Here is a 24,548-nt window from a genome sequence, read left to right on the forward strand (position 1 = left end):
CTGCAGCAGTCTTTGCTAACAAACGTAATTTGAAATGGCCCCGTTGCCACTGATTTGTGTGTTAGGCTGTGGAATTATGAGCTTTAAGGGGGACACAAGGTGAGGTTTTGTACCCATGTCCGTGTCTGTGTGCCTGCATTTCTAAATGCCTCTTATGTTTGTAGTACCAGAAAGTTGGTAGGGCAAAGTGACAACATAGTCTTAGCGAGTGTTTTTCTTTCTTCGTAATTATATTGGGATATGCGACAGTAAAGCCCGCTATGTGATCAAGAGCCTTCATTGTAGGAACACTTCCACTCCCTCTCCAGTCATCAAGTTAAAATATAGACCATTTCACTTTAAGTTTTTGTTTTATAAATTGCAATACTTTATTTGTATTTGTCACGCCGATTTTGAGAACGTTTGTAGCAGGCTACTAGTTGTGGCCCCTTTCCTAACGTCATTTCACATGCGCCTTACTGTATGCAGCAAGCAGCATTAAGAGCAGAAGTGCAGTGGGCGGGGCGACGGAAGAGGGATGGCATGGCAAAAATCAGTCTAGTTAAGTGCGGTTGCTTTCCCCACCTCTAAATTTCAACAAACCAAAATCCAGAGGGAAGGCAAACAAAAAAAAAATAGTCTGCTGAAACTAACCTAAATGTCGCTTGGAGAGAGAACACTTGTAAGAGGGCCAGACCCATGGGCGTGACCCAACCCACAAAAGGAGGGACAAATATGACTGGCTCACCACATAAAGGAACCAAATTTAGAAAGGCACAGGAAGGAACCAATGATAAGCGAGGGCGTGCCCAAAGCCCATACAGTATATAACAGCATGTCTCACAGAGCAGTGCATGCACTGCCTAGGCGAGACCTAATAAGAGTGGGCGACCTAAGGAACCTGTCGTATTACTGTACAGAGACTAATGTTTCTGTAGGGATTGTTTGTGCATTCGTTATCTGTCCTAAGATACACATATGTGTCAATTCAGAGGATTACAAGCATAAACATTAGACTCACTGAGGCCCTCATTTTGGGTTTCATTGGCATTTTACTGATAGAAATTTTTACCAACTGCCTGTTATAGACCATAGTCCGCGTGTTGCACGGATAGAGGGAGACAGCATTTGGAGCCAGTAAGGGTATATAGATCTCTTTGCACCATTGTCAGGTCTGTCCGAGATGGATTGACATTATAATTAATGCTGACACACCGATGGTGGGGTGTAGGTTCATGATAGATTTAGCATAGCGACAACTAACAAGTATGCTGGAATATTACGGGGTATGCTGCCAAGCTTTCAAATAGGGAATGTTCAAATTACATTGATAGGTTTTATATTATTATGTTCTAAGAAAGCTGGACTTTGAATGATATTGTGTATGAGGCTTTTCTTAGTTTCTATGTGCCAGCCAATCCATCCCAATCTGGAAGACCTAAGGGGGGGCTGGCTCTTTTACTGCGATCCATTTTATTTCCCAGGGTATGCCCGATCAAATGGACACATTCTGGTATCCACGTTGTCTGGGTTGTGCATTGCGATACTTTTTACTTTTTTTATTCATTAGGTCGAGCGCGCAAGTGCTCTGGCCTGTTGTAATCTATCTGTGGGCTTTTAACCACCGCACACTCATCACTATCACTCATTCATGGGCTTGCCTTTAAAAAATCCTTTGTTATAATTGGTAAATGCTTTACATTTGTCCCTCCTTGGGGCAGCTTTGTTACCGCCTTGGCCATTCACCCTGTTACATGGATAATTGCACGTTTGCTGATATGTTTGACTTTGAGCGAACTTTTTTTCCTTTTGTGTCTCTCCTTTGTGCTCATGGGACCATGGCGCTTTGAATTGGCTTGCTTATGTCAACTGTTTTACTTTTCATTTTCAATTTATGTGGCAAGAAAAGTCCAGTTATGAATTTACAGCGCTAATAGCGCTAACTTGAGCAAATGTGAGACCTGTTGCATTGCAAATGCTTGTTTTTATAATGCAGTTAATCAAGTGGAGAAGGCAGACAGTGTATTCACCCTGTTTGAAGTTATTTATATTCTCAGCAACAGATGTTCCCAAGTACATAATTGTTTTAAAATCATCTTGGGCGATGACTTTAACTCTAAAATGAATACGAGCCTTACTTGGTATAATCCTTTCTACCTTATGGATGTGTCTAAGCATCAGTGGAGCATGGATGCTTGGGGGGGGAGATTCTTTATACGATGCTAATTAATTATGAATTAGTCAACCATATTAAAGTTATTGGGACCGAGGTTATTCAAATCCCTACCTTTCTTGGCCGTGGCATGCGTAGTACGATTGATTACATCTTTATCTCTTCCCCCGTCACACCGTCAATTGAGTCAGGGGTTGCAATGGTAAACTGTACTTGTGATCACAACCCTAGTATTTTGACCAAAGGGCAACAAAACATGTTTCAATGTATATCGACCCTGTAGGTGTTATAGGTGTGGATAAAGGGATCCACCTTAAGTGGCGTGTGCTGTTGACATCAACCTTATATTTATACGATTGGTCAGTTCTAATGTTTCTTTGTTCATGGATGAGTTGCTGATTGAATCCAGGGTATGTGAGGAGTTTGTAGATGCAGTTATTAATTTGGGGAACTTTGTAAAAAAAAAGAAACTCCTGCTGATTCCTGTTATCTCTGGATCTAACTTGAAAGAGACCTGGTTTAACAGTACTTGTCCGTAAACAAGTGCTTAAGGACTGCTCTTAATAAAACCCCTAGACATAGTGCCGTCATTTCCTCACTGTGGCCGAATTTAAACTAGTGCTTAAAGCAAGGAAGCAAGAAATCAAAAGAGACAACTGGAATAAATTAGTAATCACCTGCTCAATGAAGAATAAAGGAGGTTTCTGGAAGATAGTTAACTCTGGTAACCTCCCTCAAGACAGAAGGATGATGTAGGTATCCCTGCAGAAACTATGGGCTCTATAAGGTAGATCCTATGTACGATGATAATTGCCCTGACAGAAATCCTTTCACCATCTTGTTTAGCTTCGAAGTCCTTCCAGCCATTGTCCTAAGTCCTGGTAAGGCGCCGGTTCTGGACGGGGTACCGATAGACCTTTATAAAGTAAGACTGGAGTGTTTGGCCCCTATTATTACAAACACATTTTATTGTGCTGCTCGCTCTAAGTTACCTAGTCCATGGCATTCCACAATTATTGTACCTGTTCTTAAGAAGAGTAGCAGGCAAAATCCAGGATGCTACGGACCTATTTCACTGTTGGACTCTGTGGTTAAAATCATGGGTTGGATTGTACTGAAGAGAATTATGACCTGGTCTGATGTACAGAGATCCCGTCATGCCATGCGGCTGAGAAGTCTGTTGGATCTCAAGGTGTCTAAGATGGCGGTAAGAAGTGCCGCTCTGCTCGGCGCCTGACTGCCCCGGTGAGGAGAAGTCAATGTAACGCTGCAACGCCGCTGCAGAATCTCGATGGGATGGAGCGGCCGCCCCTGTATCGGTCTGGTGTGTATACCGGTGGAAAAGTGATGTATTCTGCGGTGGGCCGCCAGGAGCCGCCGCTACTTCCTCCCCCTTTGGTCCTCCTCATGGTGCTACTGATCAATCTGCTGGAGTCCATCAAGGCAGTGGAGAATTGCCACCTGTCATTGTGGTAGGAAGACCTTAAGAATGCTTGGTGAGTTTGCATTGGTGGAGTGATGGGCAAAAATAGGTTGTGGCAGCATTTCTGTCTCAGCGTACATTGAGGAGTGGGGGAGTAACAGCACCCCCATTTTTTGGGACATTTGCACTATAAAATGCAGTGTAGCACCCTTGGAAGAGAAGCATTAGGCCAACCCAAGGTTGGAGGACTCCGTGGCTGCTACGGAGGCAGCCTGTGTAGTCACAGGTGCAGCGTATGGCTTCTGAGGCGAAATCCAGGTTCTAATAGTGCTAATAGTGCAAGCCATAGTAACATGAAGCTAATCTCTTGTGATTTGCAGAGTAAAGTATGTACCATTATCACATCCAGAGTGTCTGCAAAGTGCATACGAAGTGCTAAGCAGTGCAATAATCTGCATGAGAAGGAACATGGTTGCTCCACCTTGATAACTACGGCAAATATGGCGACAAGGGTTCAAGCGCCTGTACACTCGTCAGATCTCTTTAATCAGGAGAAACCTTTGGATGCTACAGATGGGGATGAGAGCTCGTATAGTACAGCCTTAAATTTAGCAAAAATAGCAGTGGAAGTATATAATCCTGTTGCTAAACCATCTCACCAGATTGTGACCAAAGGAATTAAGAACAAAGAGCAAGCAAATAGTGTAATGAAACCTCAGACATATTCCTTGTTTGCCCCGCTTGGGTTGAAGGAGCTTCCCAAGGAGGTGACCCTTTAGGGTCTGGGCGATATTTTTGTCATTTTATGCACATTAGACACTTTTATACATGTTTGCATTTTTTCTGATGTTTTTAGTTGATCTCCTGAGAAAAGAAAGTAGGGATGATGTACTTTGAAGGTGGTCTCTTTTAATGCCAATGGCCTTAATAGTAGGAAGAGGCATGGAAAAGAAGCCTGGGTTATAGCTGAAAGTCCTTCAGTAGTTTTATTGCAAGAAACTCATTTTCCAGTCAAGAAGGTTTTGGAATTTTCTGTGTTTTAAAGCTAGGCCGATTACAGAAGTTTTTTGTCTGCCCGAGCAGCACATCATGGCACTGCAGTTGTTTTGGCCAAAAGGCTAGGGGTTGATGTGTTGGATTTTGCTAGTGATAAAAATGGACATTGCTGGGTGAATTTCTAGGTGCTTTCTAGGCGATTTTCGTTTGTGAGATTGTATGCCCCAGTAGAAGATAACCCTGGGCCTTAGGAGGAACCTTTCCAGTCAATATTGCAAGTTCCAAGAGAAATTATTATAGGAGGGCAATTTAGCTTCCTGCAGAACCCTAGAATAGACTCCTCAGTAAAAAGGAAAAAACAGCTAAAGCCTAAAGTTGCGAAGGTTTTGCAGAATTATCAAAAATTCTTGACACTTATCTTATCTTGATCCTAGTAGGGTGACTTGTTCGACAAAAATAGATTATACACGTTGCTCGAGTCGACTTCATAGCTCTTCTGGTATTAATTATTTTTTTTTACTTCTTTCAAAAGCCCTGGTTTTTAAGGGCCAACAGACGCTTCCTAATTACTTTTCAGATCACGCAATTCTTACTTTGGAGGTATTAGTGGAGAAAGGTACGCCGCAAATTAGGAGATGTGTGTTCAATAAACAGTACCTACAGGAAGAAGGATGGGTCTGGACATGCAAAGAAGAGATAAGGGAGTTTTTAAACAGGAATCATGAGTCGGCTCCTCCAAGCTTAGTGTAGGATGCTCTAAAAGCGTATGCAAGGGGGCTCGTGACAGTGAAAGATGCCACCAATATTAGAAGTGTAAAACAACAAAAGCAGATTTTAGGAAAGACTGCTCAGGATAGCCAAGAGATATTCTTAGGGCATCCATCGAGGGTGAATAGGAAAGCGTTGTTCCAGGCAAGCAGGCATTATGTGATCTGTTGTATACTATGTGTGGTGTATTGAATCGTGTTTATATGCAGAGGTCCTATGAGGAGAGTAATTTTCCAGGGAGATTTTTAGCCTAGCAGGCACAAGAACAGGCTGCCAGTAATACTATAAATTTTCTCAAATGCCCGGTTTCTGGGGTTTGGTGAAAGGAGCACAGGAAAATGAGCAAAATCATGTTTGAGCACTACAGACAGATATATAGTCAGGGTCAAGTGGTGGATAAAGATGCTTTGAGGAATTTCTTAGCAGGACTTAATATTTCTACCCTATCTGAGGATGATATGGAGAGTATTATCTGCCCCTTTACCAAAGAAGAATTGGTTGAGGTTGTTAAAAACCTCCTGACTGGTAAGGTTTGTGGGCCCATCTTCTCAGTGTAATTTAAAAAATCTTTTCTAGAAGTATTGGCAGACTATTTTTTATTGTTTGCCAATATAATGTCGAAGGGTGGCCCTGTACTGGCATCATTTAGTACAGAGAATGTTAGTTTTTTAGACAAAGGAAAAGATGTGGAAGACCCAAACGCATCCCGGCCAATTACTTTATTGAACTTTGATTATAAAATTAATATGAAACTTTTGGCAATAGATTTAATTTGATAGCAGCAAAACTGATCCATCATGACCAGAATGGTTTTATTGCCAGACGCCAGCCTGGCACAAATGCACATTACTTAGCCGAAGCGCTGCACTATTTTTCAGTTAATAGTACTTCTGACGTAGTTCTTTTATTAGACACAGAAAATACATTTGGCCTTGTGATCTGGGAAACGCTATATAGTGTTTTAGCCAAATTTGGGATGCCTTTCCAGATCATGGGGTTGGTGCATAAGATATATCTGAATGCCGAAGCCAATAACATAATTAATGCCACAGAGGTGGGTAAATTAGAAGTTTGTCGAGGGACCCGGCAGGGTTGCCCTCTATCGCCGATTTTGTTTGCTTTCTTTATTGAGCCATTGGCAATTGCAATTAGGCAGAATACTGATATTTGCCCTCCAATTGCACAGATGGAGAAGATAAAACTGTATGCGGATGATATCATGTTGATTCTTCATAGCAATAAATGCTCGCCGGAAAAAGCTTTTGAGACATTTTTGCAATTTGAGGAGGTGGGGAGGCTATAAAATCAATGAGGAAACAACTGAATTTATTCTATGCAGGTGTAGTTCAGATAGATTGCTCACAGAAATAGTGTCCTGTGTAATACTCAACCAAAACGGTATCTGGGTTTTAGATACTCTGCAAAGATTGAGGATTTACATGATCTTAATTTTGACACTTTGCTTTCAAAAGTATGTACGGTGGAGATCATTTCCATTAGTTATCCTAGGGTGGGGGTCGCTCTGATCAAAATGGCGATTCTGCGATTATTTCATTTTGTTTCTTCTGCCTCTCCATGTGTTTTAACTACATCCTTTTTCAAGAAAGTGGAGGCCATGTTTATGTAATTTATCTGGCAAAATAAAACTGACAGATTAGCGCTAAACTCTTTATATGAGGAACTGGAGAAGGGTGGTTTGGCACTTCCCAATGTAAAAGATTATTATTCTGCATATTTTGCACAGCATATGTCCAGATTTAATGCAAAGCTGAGAGTAGGTAAAACTTTTCAGAACGATTTTGTGGAGCTGATCCTTAATGAGTATGATATACGTGATGTGTTAAAATTAACAACATCACCAAGAAAAGTTTGTTGCAAGAGTCTAAGGTGGAGTTTTAGGAAGTGTGCAGATCTCTATAGAAGATAAGCTATTCGCTATATTAATGCTGCTACACCTTTGTCAGAATTGGTTGGGATTCTGGCATTAATCTGGATCCCGATTTAATGCGAAAATGGGAGAGAGTTGGGTTTACGAAGGAAGCAGACTTTTTGTCTGAAGTAGAGCAAGGTGATTATCTGCTTCTTGGTTCCTTTAGATCATTGGTCAGGATATTTAACACTTTAGAATGTGGGCAGATCGGGGGTAGTCAAAAAGTGGTAACAGCATTGGTGAGAGACCCCGACTATAAGCGAGCGGGAGAATGGAAAAGGCTGTTTGCATCTTTGAAGAACCTGGATCTCTGTCGGAAAGCAATTTAAAAAATGGGAAAAGTATTAAGGGTTAGAATTAACGAAAAAAGTGGGATGAAATTAATATGCTGAATTTTTATGTTTTGAGAGGAGCTAATTGGCGCAGAATGTTATTTTTTAGTAAATGGCTCTTCATAGAACCCCGCAATTCTTAGCACAGGTCAACCATTGTTGGTCTAGTCATTGCTTTCAATGTAATTCAGGGGACGTTGCAAACTGGACACGTTATTGGTTTGTGTGCCCCTATTCAAGAATTCTGGAAATAAATATTTAAGTACTTGGAGAGGGTCTGGCAGATAAAATTAGCCCCTGGTACTTGGTGGATAATTTTGGGATATGATCCTGCTATTCGATTAGCATCCAAATTTATAAAACTATCATATATTGCAATTGCTGTAGCTACATCCTTATTACTCCAAAGGGGTGAACACAGTTGATCCCCACAAAAGGGAATAGGTGATAAAAATGATGCAAGTAAGAAATAAGGAGGGCTCTATGCGCTGCATTGTGGGAGGATCAGGACATTTGATAAAATGTGAGTGAAGTTTATGGAAAAAGCCTCAGAGTATTTTGAGGAGACCGATTGTCTTATTGGGAAAATGCCTTACCTAGGTTCTCTCTTGGCATTATAAAATCGGGAGCCTTATCGCTGTTTTGTGTACATATTCCATGATGAAATATGATCTGTTTGATGTATCGATATATTTTTGCTGTATGAATATCATGTTTTGATGTTTTTATTGCAAATTTGAAGCCCAATAAAAATATAATTAAAAAACAAATTATGACCTGGTCGGAGGCTCAAGGTATTATTATCCCCATCCAGTATGGGTTCGGAAATCGCATAGGCACCATCAAGCAGTGTCTAAATCTTATATTGTTATTTCAGAAATATACCATGGCCAATGACGGCATTTATAGATCTTTGCTCAGCTTTTGATCAGATCACTGATCATTGCTTCGGGATACTCTAAGGGACATAGGTATGGATCATGAACTGACTGATTTCCTTAGATCACTCTATCAACATCGTATTGCTTCTGTCTGTTATGACCCTGGGGGACCGTGCTCTAAGTTCTTTGGTCTGGATTGAGGCGTGAGGCAGGGCTGTGTGCGTGCCCCTATTTTAATTTTAATATATACTAACAAATTGCATTACCACTGTCTTTTGTAAGGTAGTGACCTTCCAAAGATTAGGAACTTTCCTGTGGGTGCCTTTCTGTTTTAGTTGCACAGACTCCTGCTAGACTTGGAAAACAGATTGATAATTGTGTGCCCTTCATGGACAGCCTTGATCTGGAGATGAACTATACTAAAACACATTATATGGTGGCAGGTAAGCGACCTACAATCACACCTATTTTTGTTAAGGGAAGGCACCTGGAAAGGGTGTGTAGCTTTCACTATTTGGGCATCACATTGGACTCTCTATGTAATTGGGGACCCTGCTTAACAAGCAGGGTCAACAGATTTTCGCAAGTAACCGGGGCTGTCTTACAATTTGATAAGAGAATAGGCTGAAGCCTGTTCCAGCAATGTTAGAAATATACAGACACAAGAGTTTCCCTGTTTTGACCTACGGTGCATCTGTCTTGGGCTAAGGCCAAATTGAATACCTCCAGGGTGTAGGAAATATGTTCTGTAGGAGACTTTTGGGACCGCCTTCATGAACTTCTAATTTTATCATTCATGAAGAGTTAGGGCTTAATTATGTAACGGATTATGGAAGGTTGGCACCACTAAGGCTCTAGCTATGGATTTGGACCAACATTAAAGCCAGCCTTAATAGGGACATTAGCGAGGATTGCCTGAGCTGTGCCTATGGCTATAGAACACCTTTGCTAAATTTTATTAAGCAATTGACCACTAATTTAGGTAGTCCATATTTGTTTCTTGTACATGGATACATCACCAATAGGAATACAAACTAGGCGAAGGAAAAGTATTGGGAGAAGAGAGTCACTGAAATCTTTGGCCTGGGACTTTATAATTATTCACTCTCGCCCCCTCGTATGGGTCTTACCTCTGATAACGCGTCCAGTCCTTCTAAATTACCTCTACCTGGACACGTTGGAGGTCGGTGAACCTTTTAGCCGAGTTGGGCTCTCCTCATCCTTGAATAGTCAGGTCACTTAAATCGGTAATCAATAACTGTTGTACGCGGTAGCCAATATTCAATTGGTAGATCAAAATAACACATTAGGAATCAATAACTGTTGGTATTTCAACACACCATGACCTTGCAGTCACGAATAACCACACCAGTTTATTAAAAATTAGTGAATTTATTTCCCTATATTAACAAAGCTAGCACAATGTATATAAGTCTCAAAACCAAATGATATATGTATACGAACATTACTAGCTGTCCATAGCGGCGAAAGAAACGCAATCTACGAAATATCTGAATAATAGTACATTCAGTTATGGCAATACAAATCACTAATATAAGCAACTGAATTAGACTAATTTCATACATCGGTCAGCACGACAAGATTTCAATTCAGCATGGTGCATCAAGTTCATACCTCGACTAACCTCTAATTAGCATTGACATGTGGGACTTCATGCAAAACGAATTTAGTCAACACAAATTTGGAAAACTTCTAGCTTGGGCCCTATCAAAATAGCAGTTGGTACCTAGAGGGAAAAACACAATGCATAATACAATTATCCTTTCATAATTACCAATTACAATCAGCATTCAAGAAAGTCTTCGTCCTTCAGGTACCGGTTCGATCAGCATGGGGCAGAATTTCAAAGGGGCAAAGTTAAGGGCAAGTTTTCTTACAGCAGCAAGGAGAATGGGGCAAAATTACTTCATGGGCAAGACGGGGCGAATTAACGTTAAAGTCTCTAGGGCGAGAATTCTCAAAGTCTCTTTCTCTGGAATAGAGAAAAAGGTATCAAGATGTCGTCTAAGATGGCGTCTGGCTTTTGGCTTTAAAGATGGCATCAAGAAAATGGCTGACTTCTCTTTGTCCAGTGGGTTTAAATAAGAAACATTCCAAATTCTGCAGGGTCTTCCATTGGAGGGTTCATAGGGTGGTTTCAAATTGACCAATGAAAAATATCTTTCTACTAGTACTCATTTATGCGTACATTGTCCTTGGAGCCTTGGAACACAAGTTGCAACATGGCTTGCCAATTATTTTGATATCTGTACCTTCATTGTCTGCACCTGAGTGTGTCAACAAATTTGAGAGAGAACTCTCCTGACAAAGTTTCGGACTAGTAATATCAGGTCGCTCTTTTCCTTTCTCCTGGGTCAATATGATGCTTCCGCTATTCTAACTTGTACTTGTGATTAATTTTTAATTCAAACTTAAATGCACTTTGGGCCTGATTTATGAAATGTTAGTGCCGCCTTTTGAGTCACTTTTTGACGCAAAAGCAGCGCAAACCTACAAAATATAGTTATATTTTGTAGGTTTGCGCTAACTTTTCATAAATCAGGCCCCTTGTGTTTTTTGTTGACATTATAAACAATCTATCAAGCAATACTTAAGGCCAGTTTCGAAATTTCAAGGTTTTAACCATTGTAGATCAGCTCCATATTTTTTGTAGTCTCTCCCGAATGTATCAGTTTGCTGTGCTGTAGGCATTTTTTAAAGATAAGCCATATGCCACCGCAAATGTATGAAGTTTTGACCTTATGATCCCTGCTTCATAGCTTTTCCTTGTGTGTTTTTACTGTTCTTCTGGTTTTACGGTAACGACTAACCATTTTTTAATTTGTAATGTTGTAATGTATTCTTATTGACAGAACTTATATTGACTTCTATTACTCTATTTGTATTATTTATTGTGCTTGTTTGGCAATTGTTTACTAGCCAAATAAAGCTTGATTTGTTTTGAGTTTCATTGTGATATCGAGTTGGGAGTGAACCAGAATAGTTGTCTAAATCAGTATTTCAAATAATGCTGGTATTCTGCATGTGAAATTGCAACCCCCTTGGTATTCTAGAAGGTAATCTCTGGTGGCATTTGTCCCTGGGAGTTTACCCAGAATTTGGGACTAGCCTACTGAACTCAGTGCAGAAATATAGATTGGCGTCTATGCACAATGTTATCCAATGGCCTGGAGATTATGACTACTATGTTGTCTCCGTAAACCTTTGTCTCTGATTTCCATGGTATGGACAATACGTCATGATGGTGGCAGTGTCTGATTAATGCGTCCACGAGGCCTGTGGCAGAGTGGCACTGCACATAGTGCAGAGGAGACAAGGTACATATCCAAATGACATCCAACAGCTTCAACAAAGAAGCAATAGGTGGCAGGAATTGTTGTTGCCACCAATGTAGTTCCCCCTGGACAATGAAGGAGATTTAGAGGCCTTTATGTTGTCAACACATGGTCTTAGTCAAAATAATTGGTGGTCGATACACTCATTGAACTCATTGGTTCCCACTGGCAACTGAGCAAACGAGTACTTAGGGTTGCAGTGCCGCCAGACCCTTAAATCATGGCATTATAAAGAACATTATAGAGGGGTGCTTCAAACAGTTTTGCAATTAGAAAAACTATCTTCAGTTGATGGGACACGTCCCAGAAGTAATGGGGAACATCTCTGGTTTTGCCCAGTGTAAAAACTGGAACACAACAGAGTTGGGTGCCCTGAAAAATCAACCATCTTGTCTGAGGAGAAGATATACCAAGACTGGAAATAAAGTGTACCTGATGCACAGAACAGGAAAAAGAGTGTGACTCTGTTTACGAAATGACTCTAATCATAATTTCCATACAGCTGTTTTTGTAATGCATATAATTTTTATGGTCTGGCTTAACAGCGCAGCTGTTGTCAGACAAATATATGAGCATCACTAGAGCGGGGCTTTGACTCCACCCACATGTTGAAAGTAGGTGTTTTGATTGGACATAAGTTGTGTGCTTCCGCATACAAAGTTCTTGCTGCCTACGCAGCTGTGATCATTTTGTGTATTTGTTCAGCTGCTTGAACTTTCAAGAGCACACACACGACACTGGAATGCTATTAAAGTGTCTTAGATAACTTGATAATTTATGTTGTTTTTCTCTGGCAGCAGCACATATGGGAAGAGGGCAGTCATTAACTTACATGGATTTTTTGGTCTGGCTTCATAGTGCAACTGTGACCTGACCTTTTAACCTACACCAATATTGTTCTACAGTTCTTTACTTCTACACAAATAAAAATCTATTCCCATGCTATTGACTTGTAATGCTTCACATTACCATGCATCATTCCTTTAAAGCCAGAACTACTGGGATTGCCAACGAGTGTTAATTAATGGTCCCGCCTTTAGTCGCCGCTGCTACACTGAGCTGAATAGTTCCAGGTTCGTTATTCTAACAAACCAAATTTGCAGGTCCTATACGCTCCTACAAGTAAAAATGTCCTGCATTATAATGAATTTATTTTAGCTGTATACATAATAATAAATCTGTAAAAGGTCCTTCCCTGTAATTTCATGCATTCAGTCGGACATCCAAGTAGTTGACATCCCGCGAATACCCGAATCAGAATGAACTTCGATATGCAGGACTGCATAATGAGTGTGACTCTGTTTATGCAATTATTTCAACCATAATCCCATACAACTGTTTTATAATACATATCATTTTTAATGCAAGATTCTGCTTTTAGTTGCCACTCCCATACACTCCTACTAGGAAAAACATTGTAATTTATAACAAATTATTTTTTAATTATGCATGTGCTGATAAATCTGCACAAATTCCCATGATGTATTTGTGTGCTTTTAACAACATGTCTTTGTAAGTTTTTGCTGAATAGTATCATTTGACAACATTTTTTTATGAACCGGAGGTTAAGTCCTGTATAATTGTTGATTTTCATTAAAGAAAACAATAACATTTTGTTCTCTGTGTAAATCCCTGGTGTCCTTTAAGACTTAAAACAGGCTTATTCACACTTCCACAATATCAGGGGTAATGACAAAAGGACTGGTAGTCTCACTGAGAGGCACAGTATTCTGATGGTCTAAGTGGGGGTTCTGCCCTCAGATGCTGCATGTTTCTTGGAATTGAGATGAGGCCAACTCCACTGGAAAAGACCTGGACCAGATGTACTAAGTTAAGTGTTTGTGATTGCCAAATAGTGAATTTTTGTGATTCGCTATTTGGTAATCGCAAACCCCAATGTATAAATGTGTGTTTTACACAACTTGGGATTCCCAGAAGAAGGTAGCAAATAGACTTCCCTCATGAATATTAATGAGAGGTCTTAATTTGCAAGCCACTGGGAATCACAACCATGACAGGGATGGTGGCCTGCTGACCACCATGTTTGTGATTGCTTTTCAATAAAGCGATCTCCTTTTCTCAATGGGGAACGGGTCCTTAGGCGTCCCCACCCATTTGCGAATGGGCTACCACTGTTATGCAGTCATTTTAGTTATAGCTCCATGCACATTATTTTAGCATACTAGACCTGCCGCTGTGCACTTTAACCTAGATATATTTTACTCTGCTTCGTTTTATTATTCTTACAATAGCTACTTTTGCGGTCTTGTTTTATTTCTCTCTATCTAGCTTTTTTTGCCTAGGCCAGCACTACGTTCTCAAACAAGACATTCTTATTCACTCTGTGCTTCGTTCAAGGCTGTAGTAAGATAAGTTGCCGGTGAACGTGGTAAAAGTTTTGTCTCTGACATTCACAGAAAAACACATATCCTTACGTAGGGACATTTTCTCAGAACATCAGCTGTTTTATTATATAGACAGTTCCCTGTCCATTACACGTTAGAGGGAGATTCTAGCCAGAGAACCACGACTGTATGCTGATTCCTGAACGCTTAGCTACAACTGCTTATGCAGACTTCAGGCCTTTGCTCAGGTATGGGGGATGATGTCTTCCCAGGGGAACCTGAAGGGCAGAATTAGAGCTTAACACGCTGTGCTCTATGATAGCCTAGCTAGGAATTAGTCTATTGACTCTAGTGACAATATGGCAGTGTTATTTCTATGCTTTACTCTCCTTGTTACAATTTTAATCTTGTCATGCTGTATTGTCCTCGTTATTGCAGCCCATGCTTTGCCATCTAAGATGCAGTTGCTTCATTAAAACATTATTGAAACATATACTGCCTCTGTTTGCCATTGTGTATGTGAGACTAATGTAACTGAGAGAAACGGATGAGACCTGAGTGACCACGGTTTCCCTGAGAAACCAATTATGTCATGCTCTCGGCTGCCCAATTGTCCTGCCCTTCGATGGAGAAGAGACACTTCTAGTTAGCTGGAGCAAAACCCGGATTGGAGTCTCCCACCCCACTGACGATTCTGCCGCTCAAAATCCAGTATTCTCATTAGAATAATGAGAGCCTACGCAACACCACCAAGTTGAAGTTGGTGGTAAAACACGAATGCTTTGCAACTGCTTTTCAGTGGCAAAAAAATCATACATACCACTGTGATTCGGTATTAGGAAGTGACTTCCTAATACCGAATCGCAAACCTATATTTCAATTCAGTAACAGGTTACCGAATCACCTTTTGTGCTTTGTACATACAAAAATGCAGTTTTGCATTTGCAGACAGACCAATTCTGCAAATCGGGCCATTTGCAAACATAATAATGCTTTGTACATCTGCCCCTTGTTCCTCCGGAGAAGGCTCTTTTACTCTACCAGTCTTCTATGTAGACCTCAATGCCAGTGTGTGATTTACATGTTTTGTTAACATAGGGTGAATGCATTAGCTGAATGTTTAAGAGTAGAGCTGTGTTCAGCCTATGGATATTTGGCCATTCGTTCTTGTTCCACCTCTGAAAAGATCTTGAGTTTATTAATCCCTGTGTAAATGGTGTATTTTCTTGTAACAGATAAGGCTTACACACCGGGTGATCCGCATTCTAAAGTCACGTCCTCAGGAGAGGAATGATCAAGATATCCGCCAAGTGCTGGCTGCATTGCATCATGTCGCAGCCTTTCGAAGCTATTCCACAAAACTACAGCGCAATGTGGCAAGAGTGGCCTGGTATTCAAGGTAGGCAAGATGTGTGACAATGGGAAGTAGGAGAGAAAAGTGAGCAGACAGGCACAGATCCCAAAGGGGAGAAGAAGAGAAGACAAAGAGCCTTACACGTGGAAGAAAAAAAGCAGGCACAAAGCCTAAGGGCAACTTGGGGTAAGCAGGCAGCCTCCTAAAGGACTCTTTAGGAAGAAAAGGCAAGGAGCGTAAAGTCATGAGACAGAAGGGGTGAATGAGCGAGTAGAACTGTCTTGAATAAGCTGAGAGTCCTTACCTGTCAGATAGCTACATCATGAAGGTAACCTTTAGCCATCCATGGTTTTCTGAACTGAAATCACAGGGTCATAATGGCACCTGTTAGGGAAGAAACATTTCCAACCCTCCTCAGAGTGATGCAAAGAAAACACAAACACCAGGCAAGGCTCTGGAACAGATGAAATGTTTGTTGAGGTACCAATGTTTATTGGCAGGCCAAGGCAGAAGGCAGACACACATCCCAGCGTTGCGCATTACAAACAAGCATTTTCTGCCCTGAGCCATTTTTGTCCGGCAGTTATATATGTTAGAAAGTGCTGTCGCAGCAAAACTCCAAAAGGGGACAGTGTCCAAACATGGGCAAGCATATACAAAATAGCAATGCTGCATATCCACAAACTACAAGACCACAGAGTAAAATTATACATAATGCAGTTCTTCAATTTTTTTCCTAACAGCATCAACCACTCTACCTCAAACAAGCTTAGCTTGTTGCCTCTTTTTGATTAAATCAAGTCCAGAAGCCTGTATCCCGCTTGGGCAGGATGAATCCAGTGATTCAACATTTACATTGTCACTTTGGGAAGATAATGAAAGCAAGAAGGGTCCCTTGTTCAACTGTGCTGGTCCCCATTGGTTCAGCATAAATTCCCTCAAGCTAAATAGTAAAAATACAGAAAAATACAGAAGTTTTGATCCCGACTGGATGCACCTCCAATTGGTCAGACATTTGGTGGCTTGCCTCACGGATACATCACCTGTGCTGCCCACCTCCGTTTAGAATCTTAGTATATTATTCAGTGCCAATCTTTTCATTAAATCCCAGGTTAAATATTAAATATATATACTTTCCTATAGTTATGCTTAACAAATGTATATATTACTTATAGTTCAAATATATGCATTTCTTATAATAAATATATTAAAAATAAAGGACTAAAAAATATTATATACATACATATAAACATATATGCATATCTTTATCATTATACCCATGTATAAGTAGATCAATACATTAAAAACATCCAAGGTGATAAGTGTATGCCTATGGATCTATTTGTCTGTAATTTCACATACCTGTCACAATGGGTAAATATGTTTAGAGCAATTGTATAAATAGATGCTCCTCTACTTAAATATTGTGAGAGAAAGATACATTTAAAAAAACATAATAAATAATATTTTAGAAAAAACTTAATTTACAGAAAAAATTGAAAGCCTAAGTTTGTAAACATTTATCCATGCATGTACATATGGGAATTTATATAGTAGAATTTTATATCTCCTGATTATTTTCCATATGGGTATCATGTTAAAATATCTACGTATGCATACCTCATGTGTGGTATACATACATAGATACATACATATTTATATATTCTCCTACCACTGTAGAGAAAAAAAAGGTTAACTGATCTCCCCAAACCTCACCAAACTACCACTCTATGGCTCATCCTATTCCTCCACTCTGGCTCACCCCAAACCTCTTTACTACTATGAACTCCCAAATAACCCTTTCCAAACTCCTCCTTCCTCTATCCGTCCTTTATCCTATTCATCTAACTAACAGACTGACATATGTACCACTCCCACGACTCCCAATAACAATTCACATTTCTCTCTACTAATCTACCACTCACTCACCTTTGGGTTCTGGAGTAGTGAACTACCCCAAAAAAGTGCATTAATGCCTCATCAGGGGTAGTAAACGCTATATAAATACTATTACAATTACTTCATTAGAAGTCCCTGCTGATTAACCTGTAAATAGTTAATTAAAGGTGGATTGTGTAGTGTCTGATGTCAGTATTAGCTTGATCTAGACAATACGCTTCCCAAAGGAGGAAATGCAGAATGAGTTGCTGCTGAGGAGCCTGAATGGATTTGCAGCACCTCACCCAGAAGAGAAAGAGTTGCACATATATATACCGTTGATGCAGACTGAAGCATCACAGTACATGCTCAGAAGGGAAGGATGCCAATGTCTAACAAACTTGACTCGAAATATTGGTGGTAACACAACAATCTTAGAGGAGAAGTGGTTCCCAATCTGTGTAAATGACTTAGCAGAGCTGGGGAAATCATACTACTACTTCATACAAATATGAATCCCTCTCAGTGTAGATGATGCAGATTTGATTAAGGCAAGGCAGCAGAGTAGCCTTATGAAGAACAGGATATTCTCCTTAGCTGTACCAAAATCACTGGGGGAGTGGAGAGTCCAAAGCCCATGTAGACAGAAACGTCACTCTCCCAATGTATATAAGTCAGACTAGAGATAAAAAGAGATAACATGGCTGGTTCATTAGAAGGAGGGACCATTCTTTTGATTTGTAATTGCATCTACATACCACTCATATCCTCTGATGAGATGCTGAAACATATTTAGAGCTGGAAAGCACACTCCTATGTAGGTCTGCTTGGATGGAAAAGTGAATGTCTCTGATGTAGCTTGTGAGGGGGTAGTGTTTCGATGTCACATGTGAGCACAACCATTGTGATCGTATTATGTTTTTATCTCTAGTAAAACTACAGAGTTGTTTAGATGGGGAGAATGTGTGTGAATGCAATGTGGCATTTGTAGCAAGTGTTTGGAGCTTTTCACGTATTGTGAAGGCTTATGCTGTATTGCCACTATAAATGTGTTGCTGCGCTTATAAGTTTCAAAGTTGAGTCAGAGGTGGTTGTTCATGTTGTTCTGCTTGCCATCCTTAGGTGAATATTGTCTGAATTTAAACATCAATTTTCTCCTTGTCATGGCAAGTAGTTCATTGTCAGGACACCTAGGGAAAAGCCAAGTCTATGGTGCCTTCCTGAATTTCAGGCGGTCTTGTATGTTGTATGTTTCTTGTCTTTGCTGGGAGATAAATCCACTGTTTTGTTCTTGGACATAGTAGGATCCACCAATCAGTTTCTTCTTGTATGGAAGTGTGGTCTTCTGGGCTGTCAGTCTGAAGTGGAGGGCTCTCATGTGTGAATATATTTGCAGCTGTTCCTGGATGAAGCATGGACCTCTGCCATAAATGGTCCTATGTTTGATGCATAGTTGTAATGGCCAAATATGGGTCAACAGGAAAACATTGACTTTCTATATGAGGGATAGTGTACAGTGCCCACAAACAAAGAGATGGGGGGGCTGCATCACTAGCTGTTTTCCACTGAACTGAGGGCGGGAGAGTCGAATGCACCCTCATAGAGAAGGAATGAGCAGATTTAACTCACTGAATGAAGCATTTGCAGCCCATTTGATTCATCCTCTTTCTCCAACAGGTTTGAGTCCAGACAGGTGGTGATTCAACAGGGGCAGCGACCACATTCCTTCTACATCTGCCTGTCCGGGTCAGGTGAGCGTTAGTATACCAGTCAGTCAAAATGATCACTTTATTGAATTTCTCCATTAATCACACACAAACATAGAAATGGGTAAACGCAAAATATAAGATGTGCATTATATGGCCACATCTCTACCGCATTATTCCCATTCCAACCTCCAGAACTCCTAATGATGTGGTAATATCGCACTGGAGACAAAAATGTACCCCATGGCAATAGTAATTCCCTCGCAGGATTATGGCATCATTTTACCTGGATACTCGTAATAAAGCCTTTAGATAATTCTTAAAGAGGCCTAAATAGTCCTAATCCAGATGCACATTTTGATTTCTAGCCCCAGTGTACTAGCCTCAGCTCCTTCCCTTTGTAAGAGAACTTCAGACCCATTTATACTCCTCACAGCAGCGCTCTGCGTTAACCCATGGGATCTTTCTACGTACACCTCCCTGACCAGCATCACCTAGCCCCTTCTCAATAGCCCTCGAAGGTACAGTCTGCAATTCGCAAATTTACAGGGGGAAGTAAGGAGAGCTTGGGGATCTAGAGAGGACCAAACACGACTTGTGTGGGCAAGGGTAGGTGAGAAGTTCAGAGAACTGGAGAAGTTCAGAGAAGACTTGCAAAGTGCCGGGAGGAATAATGGGCACTAGAGCAGACTGAGGGGGTCAAGGGCAGACTAGTGAGGGGGAGAATAAACTCAGAGGATACAGGAAGGTTTGATGGACCAGAGACACAAGGTATGAGCAGAGGAGACACGGGATGGCTGGATAGGTCTGACAGGACTAGAAAGAAGTCAATGGAGCTCCAGGATCAACAAAGCATTCAAGAGGGATCTGGAGAACTGAGTAGAAAGGCTCTGGGAAGAGCAGGCAGGACTAGTGATGGCTAAAGAAGACCACAGAGGTCTGTGTAGCACCGGGGAAACCTATGGAGGTCTGGAAAGAACTAAGGAGGGCTAGAAGGTAGAGGTGGGAGAGCGACTGAAAGCTCAAGCTAGATCCCGAGTTCTGACTCAGCTGGAAATCTCCTTGAGCCCAAAGCGAGACGCGATTTCATTAGACCTGGGTGAAATTTAAATGACACTGCAATAATTCATGTAATGTAACAAGCGTAACTCAAAATGTGCGAAATTATGCAGTTATGCAACTTCACGTAATCACACACCATTCGTGGTAAAAATGTACCAAGAAGGCACAAGAACAACAGAACGCAAACAACTGTTGTTCTCACTGCTTTGGTTTTTGTACTTTATTTAGCATAAAATGCGCCCTGGCTTCAAAACCTTTACGCAAGGAAGCATTTTGCACTAAGATATAGTGCAAAATGATGGATTCGTAGTTTAAAGAATTACAAATTATTTCACATAATTTTACTGAAATATTGCATAATTACACAGAATCTAGTTATGGGAATTTCACACACCCCTGGATTTCATGTGCCTTCTGCCTGGCACCAACGCTCTACCCTCAGGAGAAAACATTACTGACTAAGCAGTGCCCAACATTACCAACAAAGCAGTGGCCTTTGTTGCAAAACGGGCAAGAGAAGAAGATACCCTTGAGTGGCTGAATTGCATAGTATGAAACAAGAAATCCCCGCCTCCGTACTAGACCAAACCGTGTGATCCCAGGCACATATTTTATTTCATAAAGCCTTTTTCTTATCATATATTAGAGCGTGCATTCAGGTTCAGGGTGTGGGTTGTAGAACAATCTCTTTTGTTTTGTTTAGCAAATTACAACGTTGATCCGCATGAAATAAAAATAGATGACACATATAGGGTAAACATAGCAGCTTGACTAATGGCATTGTGGGGTAGGAACTTTTTAAGTAAAAAAATATCACTTATAATAAACACCTCTCCATGCAGTGATATAACCTGATGTAGTGAGGTTAAACGCTTGCGTATGTTAAATAAATAAAAAATAATAATTTTGAAGGTACTTTTTACATGATGTTTGCTGCATGATTTACATGCCAAATTTTTCAGGGCTCGGCTCTTGCACGGGCTCTTAGTGCCAAGAAGACCCTTTGCTTAGCCCTGGCTGTTCCTTTTAAATTGTTGTCTCGCCCCACCTCTACTAGAAGAAAAAACAGCAATATATATGAGCAGTGGGGCTAGGGAGGCCTAGGAGACCTAGGGAGGAATAGATAGAACTACTGTTAGTACAGCAAGGATGCCATGGGCCATAGTGCAAAGAATGAAATTGCCCCCCTTGACTGCTATTAGGGCAGTACAGAACAGCAATTATCAGGGTTTAATGGGGCCCTCGGGGCTCTGGGCCACGGTGCCACTGTCCCTGATGCACCAATGGTAGATAAGCCTCTGGGCGCTACAAAGACTAGGAAGCACCAAAGAGTACTGGAGGAGACTAACAGAGGTTAGAGAGGACAGGCTTGATGTGCGGCTAGATAGTACTGGTTATAAGGCTGGAGAAGGCTAGAGAAGACTGTGGGACAGAAATGATCTAATCCAAAATACGCACTCCTGAGAAGGAGAGGGGAAATTCTAGAGAAGTCTCGAGGACCAGTGCGGGAGAGGAGGCTAGATGGGGCTAGGGTAGCTTAGCAAGGGCTAGAGAGGACGAATCATGTAGTAGGGGGACCACCGAGGACATGGTGGGGCTGTGGGAGAACTAGAGATGCCCGGGCAGGTCTAAGAAGGACTAGAGATGAATAGGTGGGGCTAGATCGGACTAGAGAAAACAAAATGGACATTGGGAAATCCTATATGGGAATCAGTGTAATAAAATGCTAGGCATGACTAGGCAGGTGTAGGGAGGAAGTCAGAGAGGACCAAGAGTAAGCAAGAGAGGGCTGGAGGTGGCTAGGCAGGGCTAGGGAAGACTGGGGCAGTAGATGGGGCTATGAGGAGAGGCAGTAGGCGGGGCTAGGGGAGAATAGGAAGAGTTAATCAGGTTAAGGGAGAACTATAGGAGAAGAGGTGAGCAAGAGAGGACTAAAGGCAACTAGGCAGGGTTAGGGAAGACTGGGGCAATAGGTGGGGCTAGGAGTAGGGGCAGTAGGCGGGGCTAGGGGAGAATAGGAAGAGTTAAGCAGGTTTAGGGAGAGCTATAGGGGAAGAGGTGAGTAAGAGAGGACTAGGGGAGACTGGGGCAATAGGTGGAGCTAGGAGGAGGGGCATTAGGCGGGGCTAGGGGAGAATAGGAAGAGTTCTTCAAGTTAAGGGAGAGCTATAGGAGAAGAGGTGACCAAGAGAGGACTAAAGGTAACTAGGCAGGGCTAGGGAAGACTGGGGCAATAGGTGGGGCTAGGAGGAGGGGCAGTAGGCGGGGCTAGGGAAAACTGGGGCAATAGGTGGGAGAAAAGGAACAGTTAAGCAGGTTTAGGGAGAGCTATAGGAGAAGAGGTGGCAAGGCAAGGCCAAGGAAGGCTAAGGCAATAGGCAGGGCTAAGAGGAGAGGCAATAGGCGGGGCTAGGGGGACAATAGGTAGAGTTAAACAGGTTTAGACAACGCTATAGGCGAAGAAGTGAGCAAAGGACTAGAAATGACTAGGCTAGACTAGGGAACATTAGAGGGCAATAGATGGGACTAGGGAGAAATGGAGAGGGCGACCAGGGCCAGTTTTAGCGCATGTGGCACTCTGTGCAACATTCTTTTTTGCCCCTCCATGACCTCCTCCTCGGATTCTCACACTATCACCCGGCAAAAGTGCCCTTCATCTCTCCATAGCCCCTCTCTCAGTGCTTGATTTGTGCTTGTTCTTTCAGGTGCTGAGCACCAGCACTTATTTTTGAGGGCCGGGGCTTATTCTTCAGCCTTAAGCATTTGCTGCGAGCAAAAGATACCTCTGAGAAAGACGGAGGAAGGGAAAAACAAAAAAGCATCACAAACGGAGAAAGTAGAAAGCTGCCAGAGTGAGTTGAAGGGGCAGGGCGTGGCTGTAAATGGATTGAAGAGGCCCGAGATGGCCTCAGGATTACGCCGCCTGGGTCTGTGTTCCCACATTTAAATACAGCAGCCGTGTGTTTAAGAGGAGGGCTTTGGGCACCTGCACCTTTTTATTTACAAATTAAGCACTGCCCTCTCTCACATACATTTCTTTTGTTTTAAAGCGCTGGTAACGGCCATCTTTACTAATCCACTCAGCTAGCCACATAAAATACAGATCTACTCTTTTCAAGAGGCATATTAACCCTCTGCAATACTGTTTGGGGAGTCAGAACTGCCACTGGCCAAAACTCCGATCTCTCTCTCCATCGGAAACATTAATCACAAGAGTTATCTTGGCATTTTTTTTTGTTGCCGGACAGCTGGAGAACGTGGAACTCTGCTTCAGGTGCTTTTAAATTGTAAGTTATTGCTAAACACAGCTCCGCCCCCCCCCCCCCCCTCCCCCCCAGGTCTCAGGTCACGGCCCAGTGCGGCCGCACCAGTCCCACTCCTCTTAAGCCGGCAACGCAGGTCTACAGGGGGAGACACAGTTATAGGGAGAATTGGGAAGGACCAGAGGCCTAGGGAGCGCCAGGGAGCTCCGGAGTGCACCGAGCAGGTTTTGGGACTTCTACCATAAAGAGAAAGACCTAAGGAGTTGTCGGGAGGAGTAGGCGGGGCTGGGTGGAACTAGAAAGGACTTCAGAGAACTCTGGAGAACAAGGAACAGAGAACTCAAGAGAGCTAAGGAGGGCAGTGGAGACGAAAAACATCACTATGAGGAATAGCGGAGGACAAGTGGGCGGGTGAAAGGCCAAAGAGGACTACACACATGGGCGTTGCTGCTTTTGGTGCAGGGGGTGCAGTGGCACCGGGGACCAGAGCCCCGAGGGGCCATGGACCCAGTCAAAGGGGTAATTTTACTCGCTTGCATCCTTGCTACGCTACCCATTATAGAGGAGTAAAGAGAGATATCCAGGGCTCGGCCGGAGTATGAAGCGTCGGATTCACAGTGGAATAACAAGTTCTTTACATAAGATCGCGCCGAGGGAACTGATCCCAATAAATCTCGGGCCGCCCTACTATTCATTGGGTTATCCTTAATGCCTGCGTCGTTCCGGTCTCCCCAGCAACCCGCTGCGCGAGCCGAGGCAGCTGACTGGCGGCTTTCAACCTGTCCGCCTTACACGGCCGAGGTACCCGCCAGAGGCCTGCGCTTGGTAAATAATGGCCCTTTTAAGGCCATAACTCTTGGCAACGCTGGCAGGGCAGGCTGGGCCTGTCGGTGCCTGGAGGACAGGCGGAGTCCGTGGGATGCCGTAAAAACAAGGCAAACACGGGGCAATTCCAGTGACACCATCACCAAGGCAGGGGGCCAGCATCTGTGCGCCTTGCTGGGCCTGTATAGGGTGGGTGCTAGGGGACTGCAGAGGGTGAGCATCTCTGCGTCCTGCTAGGCTTGTATAGGGTGGGTGCTAAGGGACTGCAGAGGGCTAG

At 42.3% G+C, this 24,548-nt stretch overlaps 1 protein-coding gene across 1 annotated transcript in view; it reads left to right on the top strand.

Annotated features, from left to right (window-relative positions):
* LOC138259584 (uncharacterized) overlaps positions 1-24,548 on the top strand; it is a 120,994-nt gene that overhangs the window by 49,027 nt on the left and 47,419 nt on the right. Inside the window, exons 4-6 of the mRNA XM_069207418.1 lie at positions 3,956-4,342; positions 15,419-15,582; positions 19,093-19,166. Of these exons, the coding sequence (XP_069063519.1) occupies positions 3,956-4,342; positions 15,419-15,582; positions 19,093-19,166 (625 nt within the window). The remainder of the gene's footprint in view (positions 1-3,955; positions 4,343-15,418; positions 15,583-19,092; positions 19,167-24,548) is intronic.

The sequence above is a fragment of the Pleurodeles waltl genome, chromosome 9 (assembly GCF_031143425.1).
Source record: "Pleurodeles waltl isolate 20211129_DDA chromosome 9, aPleWal1.hap1.20221129, whole genome shotgun sequence".
Classification (NCBI taxonomy): Eukaryota; Metazoa; Chordata; class Amphibia; order Caudata; family Salamandridae; genus Pleurodeles; species Pleurodeles waltl.